We start from the raw sequence: 11,817 nt of genomic DNA on the forward strand, positions 1-11,817 counted from the left end.
TTCGATCACTGTCTATATACAAAGAAGGCTAAGGATGGTAGTTGGTTGATCCTTATTTTGTATGTGGATGACATGTTGATTGCTGGCAAGCACTTGGAAGAAATTTCAGCTTTGAAGTCGAAGATGGCAAAATCGTTTGACATGAAAGACATGGGTGAGGCAAGTCATATACTTGGTATGCGCATTGAGAGAGACAGATCAAAGAAGTTGATTTGGTTATCTCAAATAGAGTATATTGACAAGGTTTTGCAACGTTTCAATATGGAGAAGGGAAAGGCATTGAGTGTTCCATTGCCACCATATGTGAAACTTAGCAAACAATATTGTCCTGTGTCTGAGGAAGAACAGGCTGAAATGGATAAGATTACATATGTGTCTGCAGTGGGTAGTTTGATGTCTGCAATGATTGCTACTCGCCCAGACATTGCATTTGCAGTGGGAGTAGTAAGTCGATACATGTCAAACCCAGGCAAGAAACATTGGGAGGCAGTGAAAGGAATATTGAGATACTTGAAAGCTACAAAGAGTATGCGCATATGCTATGGGAGTCAGGAGCTAAGTGTAAAGGGTTTTACAGACTCAGATTATGCAGGTGACTTAGACAACCGAAGGTCTACGTCAGGGCATGTCTTTACATTGGCTGGTGGAGCAGTATCATGGCGTTCTAGATTACAAGATTGTGTTACTCATTCTACTACAGAGGCTGAATATGTTGCAGCATCAGAGGCATGCAAAGAATCAATTTGGCTTAATCGACTAGTAACAGATTTGGGAATCAAAGAAGAGATGCCTGTGTTATATTGTGATAGTCAAAGTGCTATACAATTGGCTCGCAATCCAGTTTATCACTCAAAGACAAAGCATGTGGATGTGAAGTATCATTTCATCAGGGAAATGCTCGAGGATAAGCAACTTCAGCTTGTCAAAGTTCACACCACAGAAAATCCTGCTGATCTACTTACAAAAGGACTTCCCTTAGAGAGCTTTGCGCATTTTCGCAAGCAGTTAGGTGTAGGGTAGTACATCACTTCTCTACATCTCTTGTATATTAGCTTCTCTCACACTTAAAGTACCACATTGGACTTTAAGTGGGAGGTTGTTGGGGTATAAAGCCCAATGTGGTCGCCCAGGTAAGTGGGCGGGCCGCCAGGTATGTACACATATTCTTTTGTAAAAACCTAATAAGAACTCACTATGCTCTACACATTACAGTAGAGCGAGTTCACCATATCGTCGTTCTCTTCTTCTTGCACTCTCTCTCGCGTCGCACTTCTGCTCGTACTCCTTCACTAACTACACTAACTACAACAAAACTGTCAAACGCCGATGACTAGGGCAAGCCGTATGTCCACTCAAACTTCTCTACAATCTCGAAAGTCCTATCGTAGGATTCTACCTAAAGTAAAGTAATAAAATTTTGGCGAACCAAAGAGACTTTTACCTCGTAGGATTGGTCTAAGGTCACCTACCTAGGGCTCTCCTCCTCGGCAGCGGTGCCAATGTTGGCAGATACGCCGCGAACGAACGCTAGCATAGCGAGAACAAAACCAACAACTCTATGTCAGCCAAGGACGAAGCTTAACCCGTGGCACATGGAAACAAGGAGATGGATGTCAATCACCTTCTCGACCTTCTAAGACAATATCTACTCAAGGAAGCCAAATCTAGACGTTCTATGCACTAGTGATTACAACTCAACTTACAATGCTCAAGCTATCCGAAACTATACCAAACGCATTTGAAAAGTCATGAAACTCATAGAAAACACTCTCCTCATCAAGAGGTCATTACCCTATGAACTCTGACTTGATATCCTACCTAGAATCACCCCGTGCAACAATCGCGTATAAAGACAAGCAGTAAAATGCAGGTCACCACTTTTTAATTTGTATGATCCTAATCTGTAGGTCTACTCGCCGTGAACCCACAAGTATAAAGAAATCACCAAATGGACACATGGTTTGCAACAAAACTTACCCAGAAGTCAACACCGAAATCATGCAAGCTTGACGTTGGATTGAAGCCCTAGCTATTGCTAACGCATTGGTGGTGTTGCTTTCACAATGGAGGCTTTGTAGAGCGCATAGAGAAGAAAAGAGATCACACACCCTCTCTCAGACACAATGCACAGTAAACGTAAGATTATATTAATTGAAAGTTGGCTTAGGGTTACAAAAATTGGCTTATATACAATTCCTCCTTAGACGCTCGTTCCCATAAAGAATATTGGCCACTTAAACCATTACAAAATGTGATTCCGTTTCAAAAAATAGTGATACAAAAAGTTGGGAAAAGCTTCTTCTATGTTTGGCTGTCAGCATGGACACAAATATTGAACTTTTAAATCATGAGGCATTGGATGCATCAGGCTTTTTGGTCTCATTCAAAAGGCTATGTAAACAAAGTGTGCAGGTTGGAAAAAGGTTTGCATGGTGTTTAGTAAGTTCCTTGTGCTTAGCATGTAAAGGTCCATGATTGTTTTATTACATATGGTTTTTAATAGTCCAAATAAGAGCACTCTTTCTGTAATCAAGTTCCTTGTGCTTTAGTATGAAAAGGTCCATGATTATTTTATTACAGATGGTTTTCAATAGTCCAACTAAGAGCACTCTTTCTGTAAGTAAGTTCCTTGTGCTTAGTATGAAAAGGTCCATGATTACTTTATGACACAACATTGTATTGAATCTCATAGGTGACCACAAATATGCATAACTTAGTTCTAGTATAATCATTAATAGGTTCTTAAGAAAATCTTTGGTTATTTTAGTGGCACTATACATCTTGGGTTGTTTTATTAAGGGGTGGGTGCTAGAAGGTCTGCATGCTTGTTTTTAACTTAGATTGGTTGGTTGATATGACTCTCATGTGTCCACAATGGTTTTTGCTTCATGCTTGGAAACTCATGCATATTGTGGTTGAGCAAGAAGCAACCCAACGTGTCCACTTTTAGTTACTTGGTAAGCCTAATGCGCTTCCTTGGGTTCTTGAGCCCAAAGCTTGCTGCTTGGCATGATCTAACCCATTGCTCTTAACCCAAATTAGACGGCTCAAAAGCCACATGCACACATAAAGAATAACAAGATCTAAAATAGCAATCAATCAAAAAGTAGGCGATGTTTATAAATCTCATTAGTGCAATCCCATCAGCACCGATTTTTGTACTAGTGCCTCATCAGTGCAATCACTGCATCAAAATTTTTGTACCAGCATCTCATCAGTGCAATCACTGTAGTAGCATTTTGAGTACCAACAAGCAAACAACTAAATCTCTAATCCTTCCTCTCTCTCTCTCTCTCTCTCTCTCTCTCTCTCTCTCTCTCTCTCTCTCTCTCTCTTTGTGCAACCTAATATTCTCTATGTGTGCATATGTGTGTTGTATGATCAAAAGGTTGCTCCAAAAGTTCCCTTCTCTATGTGAGCGTGTGTGTTTTAGTTGATCAAAAAGAGTTATTGGCCCTAAATGGGTAAGCAAACTCTTCACTTTGAAGGCCATTGTTGGTTTTGTGTCCACAAAGCGACAGACAAATTGAGGGAGGAAGCAATATTTGCAACATAAGTCAAGCATGGACACGAAACGAAGAATGAGCAAGAGCCAAAAGCAACCAATTTTTCTTTTTTGATTGGATTGAATGCCTGTGCTCACAAGAAGGATTTGTACCAAGTTCGTAGGATACACACTCAAATTTGTAATAGTAGCTTCCTCCAAAGAGACACTTATTTAGGGAGCACATTGGTGAGGGTGTATGCCAAATGTGGTGCCCTCACAAAACTATCAAACGCTCTCGGATTTTGTCCCTTTGAGCGCGGTAATTGCAGGACATGCCAAACATGGCCAAGCAAGGAACCTATGGCCTATTTTCACCATATGCAAAGGGAGGGCCTTTTTCCAAATACAATCACCAATGATTGTACCTTGAAGGCACATGGATTTATCATGCAAGCTTCATAATTTGCCTCCAAATCTCCATGTGTATGCGTTTTCTGGGACAACGCATAAAGACTAGGTGGCACAACACGGCTTTCGTTCCTTATAATTACTGAGGAGACACAATGTTGACTCTCCACCATACTTTCATATGGCAATCACCAATGATTGTACCTTGAAGGCACATGGATTTATCATGCAAGCTTCATAATTTGCCTCCAAATCTCCATGCGTATGCATTTTCTGGGACAACGCATAAAGACTAGGTGGCACAACACGGCTTTCGTTCCTTATAATTACTGAGGAGACACAATGTTGACTCTCCACCATACTTTCATATGGCTATATGCATGAGGTGCCTCATTGCAAGAAAAAATGTTTAACTAGTCACATCATTTTCATGTAGCTTATCATAAACAATGTCCTCTGCCTTGCACACTCGGACGACACGCATACACGATTACACGTCAATAGTGCACTTCAATTTTTAGAGTTCGTCAATGCTTCCTTTAATTTAGTTTAGCCATATGTTTTCCTCACTAGTACATGCTCGATGTCAATCATCGTATGTGTGTAATAAATACACGTGCACTTCTTTTCTTACAGTTCAGCGACACATCTTACATATTACAGTAGTCAACACACTCTATACATGTTTATTTATTGCTAGATTCTTGATGTCGGTCTATGTATGTCCTGGTTTGTCCTACGCTAGGTCTCAAGATGAGAATTTCAATATAACAAAGCTGGGGCTATGAGCTATGGAAAAGCTGGGCTTGCAACATGCATCTGGGAACAGACACACACACAAAAAAGCCGAACTGCCCTCTCCCCCTTCATGGGCTTGTGATCCCGCCTCTCTCTAGCCTAGCCAAAGATTCCTCAAACCGCCACTTGGAAAATCCTCTCTTTTTAATCTCTAGGGGTGGGTCACACGAGGCCATGATCCCATGGGTTGTGGTGCAATGTGTCCTTAACCATAGGATATGCTACACTCAAGGTGTACTAACCATTAACGATCGGGAATGGTCGTGCAGAGGCCATTCCCGTAATCACGGCTCCCAGCCTCTTCTGGTCACCCATGATTAATGGGGATGGTCAGGGCACGACCATTCCCTACACCTTAATACTTGGACTCTGCTAGATTGTCATTCACTGCACACTTTCTCAAATAATCATTGGTTATTACCACAAAGTAATGCGCTTTCTCAAGAAGACATTGCGGAGTGATTTGATACCTCTCTCAGGTAAGGGGATTAGATTGCGTCCTTGTCATTTACTAGACGTTCACTTTGTTTCATTGAAAATGGAAAGTTCCACAATCCAAGCATCAAAAAGCTTCTAAATTTTTAATGTCCTCAAGATGAACATCTATCAATTGTATATAGTTTTCAAATTGCATGTTGGTCATTACAATATCTTTAATGTCTTTTAAATTGTTCGTCATTATAATGTCCTCTCTTTTATGCCTATTGAATCGTATTCAACATAACGTCCCCAACAACCTTCTGTAGCAACGCCTACCAAGCAAGACTAGTTATTGGGAGGATTTGTTACCATGATATGGTAGTGATGTGACTAAGCACACTTACCACTGCCGTGGCACTTTTTGCCCTCTAGCATGGCTTTTTTTCAATTGGCTTATATATACACCCATAATTTTAGGACATCAATTAGCCTACTACTCATAGTGTTATGTGCCCTTGAGCTTCTCCTTCTTCTCTCTGTTTCGTGTATGCATTCCTTTAGCCCTATATCCAACATCCCTTGAGCTTCTCCTTCTTCTCCCTAGTTCGTGTATGCATTCTTTTAGCCCTATATCCAACATGACTTTTCACATCTTGTGTAACATTTAATGGTCTAGTAACTTGTGTGTAGCAGAAAATAGCATGAACATAGTGAGCATTTCATTAGAATAGCTTCCTAATGAGAATAACAAGAGTGCTTGGGTGGAGAGAGCAACAAAAAGCATAACACCTAGTTAGATAGCATGAACAATACTTCAAAAGGAGAGAGAAATTAAGCAATTGACAACAGTTCAGGACCGGATTTTCATGGAGCCGGTCCCCCCTCCAAAGGCTTTGTATCATGGTTTCTCCCATCGAGAGAGAAATTTTCCAAACACAACATCAATTCCCTCACGGTCCCAGACCCAAGACCTCACACACCTTCGAAGATGGTGAGAGCGAGTGGGGTATGAGAGTAGATTGAGAGGAAGAAGAAGTATTCTTACGAGAAAGATGTACATCTCCTTACATAATCACTCATATTAGCATAACTTAGCTTAGTAATTAGCATGGTAGAGGAGATGAGCATGCATTGAAGCTTGGCTCTTGGTTGGATTTGCATCACAAAGCCAAGAGTTGTTGGTGTAGGCCTCCCTTCTCACAAGCTTGGAGTAGGTGGTAAGCTTTCCATTAAAGCTTGAGAAGGAGAGAGAGTCTTCTTTGCTTCACACATCAGATTATGTGAGTGTGTGTGTGATAATGCCTTGCAAAAATCAGCCCTCTCTCTCTCTTGGTCGACCCCTCTTGCTATTTGCTCATGCTGCAGCCCTATTGGCCCTTTCCAAGCTTAGCCAATGAGTACTAAGAAGCATAATTGATAGCCTTCTGACATGTGTCCCCCTTTCCCCTTTTGTGAGAGCTTTAGGTAATTATTTAATCCAACTCAACTCTCATTGGACCTCTTTGCCTCGTGGCCAATAGGAATCAGGCAAACCATTGGGTTGTTGAATGCTCATTGGTCCCCTTGGGAGACTGTCCAGTAGTCTTCTAAAGAGCTCAATTCTTATTGGTTCTTTTCTTAAGTGTTTTTAAATTAATTAAACTAGGTTTACTCTAGCTTAATTCTCATTGGTCCACCTCCAAGGCCATCCAATAGGAATTGGGTACACCTTGTGGGCATCTGGGCTAGGGAGCTGACATGTGTCCCTCATTCCCTTTGTGTAAAGGGAGCTTGTGTGTGTGTGTGTGTGTGTGTGTGTGTGTGTGTGTGTGTGTGTGTGTGTGTGTGTGTGTGTGTGTGTGTGTGAGTTTCTCTCTCATCTCCTACTTCTAGGGCTCGCCCCCTCCTATGTAGGGATGGTTGAAGACTTTTGGGACACACACAAAGCATGCAATTTCTTAAGCTTTTGGCCTTTGGACAGAACCTTTGAATTTTGGAACCTTAGCATCTTGGAAGTCTTAATGGGCTGAACCTTAGGATCTTTTAAGCCCATTGGTGCACATTGCTCTTTTGCAGATGGTTCCCCTTTTGAATCCCTATTTTCCCTCCTTTGGATCCCTACTGTGGCCGATCTGCTAGCTTAACCAATATTCTAGCTTTTTCTCCCCTGGCACTTCCCCATATTAAATGATCAGTTTAACATGAGAAAATCATTTAGGAGAATTAGATATTGATTATTATGACATCTTGTGACCCTTTATTCCTCAATTTCAACATTATTAGACTTTGCCTTTCAACCTTGCTCTTTGAGGATTCTAATCTTATGAATTTCTTTTTTGTCAATCTTGCTACAACAAGAGCTTTTTTTTTTTTTGTTTGAGGGCCTGTGGTGGCCACTTGCCACCTCATTCTTACTTAGCGTTGTTAACCTCTGACACAGTCTGTCGTTCCAATGGTACACATGACAAAAGTTGGACAATGTGATAATGATAAACATGCTAATCCAGCTCACTTCTCACCTTTCAACCTCCATGTGTGCAAGGATGGATGTGTAGGTGCCACGAATTGTTGGAGCCTCACCAAGTCCAGCTTGGCTCATCGGTTCCATGTATGTGCCATTCCAGTGGTGCACGTGGCAAAAGCTGGACAATGTGATAATGATAAAGAAGTTTAGGAAGCTCACTCCTTACCTTTCAACCTCCATGTGTGCAAGAATGGGATGTGTGGGTGTCGCTAGTTTTTCGACCCTCACCAAGTTGCAGCTTGGCTCATCGGTTCCATGTGCGGGCCCCTACGGGGGTTGGGGGTTATCAATGATGCCACTAACAAGTATGAATGGAATGAAACTTGCAAGAGGTGTCCACACGTGCACTTCTGTAGAATTGGAGTTGAAGTGGAGTGCAGAAAATCATCAACAAAGCGTGTGACAGCTTGCCAATTACGTAGGATTAGCTTATATGACCCACGTTTTATTGGCTTCTCGCAGCAGCACACCACGTGGCAAATCAACGTTTGCCACGTTGCCGCATCTTGCCACGTTACTTCGGCCCTCTAGGCTCTGAAGCCGCCTACTAGCATGAGATCGCGGCGTCGGGTAAACGGCCTCGATCGCTTTACGGCAGTGTGCCACGTCCTATGCGAGGGGAGCCCATCCGGAACGTTAATTTTCTTGTATCCAACGGTCAGGACTGCCCTTTATCCTTTGATCGTGCTTGTGAAGGATCTGCAATCCCCTGTTGCTTGTCGTGGGGGTTCCTCTGTTGACTGGAAAACCCTACCCTGCTCCGAATCTACCGGTCGCCATAGCCATCTATAGCAGAGAACTTCTTTGACGTCTGTCTCCTGCCTCTTTCTTTCAACGATTCCCTCTCTGTGCTTACCTACTCTCCGATCGGGTGCTGCACATCTCTTCACAACCCTAACGGGGCAATCCTGCATTATACTATTGACGCTCGCGGTTTTCTGTTCTCATCCTTCTCTCTCGCAGTTCTTTGTGCTCATTCTTCTCTCTGCAGCCATGGGTAATAGCTTCCCCAGCCGTTTGATACATCAGGAGCCGCTTGAAAGCCTCGATTTCTCATTCTACGAAGAAGCTTGCCGCAAGGATGCGGATGTGCAGAAATTTGACAAAAATTTGAAAGCAAGGACTGACAAGGTTATGAATGCGCTGGCTGTGAGCGCCAATGAGAGGAGCCTCTCCTTCGATTCCTTGAAGGAAGTCACCACTAGCTTGCTTGACATGGATCGTGAAGTAATGGAGGTAATCCTTGATTATAAGGATGATGTGTGGAAAAACAAAGAGCTATTTTTGCTCGTTGAGGAGTTCTTCGACAATAGCCTGGCTACTTTAGAGTTCTGCACAGCCGCAGAGAGCTCAATCACGAGCGCCAAAGAGAATCAATCATTTCTTCAAATTGCTCTCAATCTGGTTCCTGTGGGCAGAGACCCTGATGAGCAGGAGCTCAAGAGCATTTTGGGTGCACTTGAGTTTTTTTGCCAGGCCAAAAATCCTTTCGGAGAAACATTCATAGAGAAATTTGAAGCTGTGCAGGAAAGACACATTTCCATGCTTGTCAAGCTTAGAGACCAGAAGAGGAGGCTAGACAAGAAGCTAAAGAATGTAAAGGTGTGGGCAAAAGTATCATCCATATTGTTTGGGGCAGCAGTTGCAGCAGTTCTCATATGCTCTATAGTTGCGGCTGCCATTGCTGCGCCACCTGTTGCGGGAGCGTTAGCTGCTGCATCTAGTCTCCCGTTGGGCTCCATGGGGGCGTGGGTCAAATCCATGTGGAAGGATTACGAGAATGCAATCTTAGCTCAGCGTGAGGTCATTCAAAGGATGCACATCGGCACTGTTGTTGCAATCCATGACTTAGATAACATTAAGATGTTGGCGGCTCATCTTGAAACTGAGCTGCAGGCCATTGTGGACGATATTCGGTTTGCCAATGAGCACAGGGATATTACAGCACTGAAGCTTGCTATAGAGGATATTACAGCAAAGAGGTCGGGCTTTGTGAAGGAGCTTGATGACCTGCAGACTCACATCGACCACGTTGGTAATCGAATTAGACAAGCGAGAACCATTGTCTTGCACATAATTGCTCAACGCACAAATCGGAGATCTGGTAAATCTTGAGTGGTGGTCTGTATGAGTGATTGGATTATGACCCTTGGCTAAGCATTCATTCAACAACCAAGTGTTGTACTTGTCTGTATAAACATTGACGGAAACAGATTCATTTCTAACCATAGCTAAGAGGATTATACAGAGGTAGAATGTACTCTTTACTTCAAGCTTTATGTGCATTGGAGGCTCAAATGTGCTGCCTCGCAACAAAGCTGTGTTTAAGCAGAGTCGAGCTCTGTTTTCTTGGATGGGTTTGAAATCAGGGCAAAATTATAGGGATTGAGGATCAGGACGAAGTTAGGGTTTGCAAATAATGTATGCTTAAATTTTGTCCAATTTTTTATCTAACTGTTGTGTACACTTGTGCTGCCTAATTATAGTCAAACCAAACTGCCTAGGTAGCCCCAACTCGTTATCATCCCTTATGTGGAGGGTGTCTACGATGTAAAATTTTGCTCAAGGATGTGAAGGCATCATGATGCTACTGCCAAAATAACTAGCTGTCATAATGACTCTTAAGGGGTATGGTTGTCACATAAACATTCGTTAGCACTGCCTTAAAAGAGAAGGGCATTGTTTTGTTGAAGTGTGCCCACAGCTGTTCAGCTAATTTAGCCTTGTTATAGGTATCTATTTGGGCGAGGTGTGTGACTTGCAATAGAAGCATCTACGTGATGATCTCTAGTCATGGGGAATTCACCAAGGAGTTATCGTACGGTGTTATGGGGTCATAATGGAGACTAGAGGGAAGGTGTTTTTTAATGGTCTTGTATATGCCATTTGGTGCATGCAAGCAATGCCTCGGCCTTTAGTAGGTGGTCTTCCTTCTCTAGATGTAACATATTGTTTTCTTAATTTATAATCTCCAAATAGAAGTGATGTGCCTCTGATTAACAGGCCTTGATGGTGGAAAAATGTGTGTGATTTGGTATGTGGATTTCTGAAAATCCTCGACTAATCATTACATTTCTTTCATTTAGGATTTTGCCAATGAAGACACTAAGTTCAGCTAAACCCTTATGTCCTTAATTAAGGATGGTCTGTGGGCTATTCATAAATTGTAGCCTGTCCATAGAGACATTTATGGTTTGATGCATACTCCATCTTTCGGGAATCATTTGCACTTCGTGACTTTTATGGAGGATTATTGCATGCATGCATGGGTTTATCTACTTATGGTTAAAAATAAATTTGGTTATGTAGTGGGAATTATTTATTTTGATCCGAGGGGGGTGTTTATGTTTAATGAATTTAATGTAGTTCGGGTGAGTCATGGGATAAAACAACACAATGAAGGCACTCAAAAGTTCACAAGTGTCGAGTGGGAAGGTAACACACAACAACGAAATTAGGGTTCCCTCACACAAACCATCTCCGTGAAAATGTGCATCCTGCACTTCTTGCCCCAGTTTCGCCTTTTCTACTCGAGGCCTTTTCCTCAAAACGGGTTGAACGCATTCACCAAGCCTACTTGCATCACCAGACTGCCATTTCCCTTCAACATGATGGGCAAGCGTCTCTTCCACGAGCATCAAGACCGCATTCTACCGTTGGTGAAGGCTGCCAGGGGCTCAACACCGTGGGTTTCGCTCCGGTTTTCAACACCAACTGCCAACCCATCCTCAAGCAACTGAGGGCGTCAATCTTGGAGGTAACCTTTCTGCCATGCTCCCAGCATCTCAGATAACCAAACTTAAAAAGGACCTTGAAGCCAGGGCAGTGATAGGCCTTTTCGCAGGGCACACCACCTATCAACACTCTTAAAGGATGGATCAAACAACAGTGGGGGTCAAGAGGTGTTGTCCTCGAAACCATACAGTCTCTGCACAAAAACCATTATCTTTTTGTGTTCCAGACGATTGAGATGGCCTTTGACATCATCAGCATGGGGCCTTGATTAATCAGGAGCTCCCCCCTTCTTCTTTAGATGGAATAAACACTTCAACCCCGAAGTGTCTGCTCAAAAGCACTACCTAGTTTGAGTTGAACTGCCCAACCTCCCCCTCCACTACCATAAGCACCTCAAGATGATTGCATAAGCTAGGCAATGTGCTTGGAGGAAGACCTAGAAGAGAGTTCAACCCCTCTTGGCACC

At 42.7% G+C, this 11,817-nt stretch overlaps 1 protein-coding gene across 1 annotated transcript; it reads left to right on the forward strand.

Moving 5' to 3' along the window:
- Window positions 1-8,313: 8,313 nt before the first annotated feature.
- LOC147429381 (UPF0496 protein At4g34320-like) lies at window positions 8,314-10,070 on the forward strand. Its single transcript, XM_086495585.1, has one exon. It carries the CDS (start codon window positions 8,610-8,612, stop codon window positions 9,729-9,731), a length of 1,122 nt encoding a protein of 373 aa, XP_086351711.1. The 5' UTR covers window positions 8,314-8,609; the 3' UTR covers window positions 9,732-10,070.
- The last annotated feature ends 1,747 nt before the right edge of the window (window positions 10,071-11,817 follow it).

The sequence above is a fragment of the Adiantum capillus-veneris genome, chromosome 22, assembly GCF_014529385.1.
Source record: "Adiantum capillus-veneris isolate H3 chromosome 22, ASM1452938v2, whole genome shotgun sequence".
Classification (NCBI taxonomy): domain Eukaryota; kingdom Viridiplantae; phylum Streptophyta; class Polypodiopsida; order Polypodiales; family Pteridaceae; genus Adiantum; species Adiantum capillus-veneris.

Excerpts from the sequence above, each read along its gene's own strand:
- LOC147429381 (XM_086495585.1), top strand. The coding sequence starts at position 8,610 with ATGGGTAATAGCTTCCCCAGCCGTTTGATACATCAGGAGCCGCTTGAA.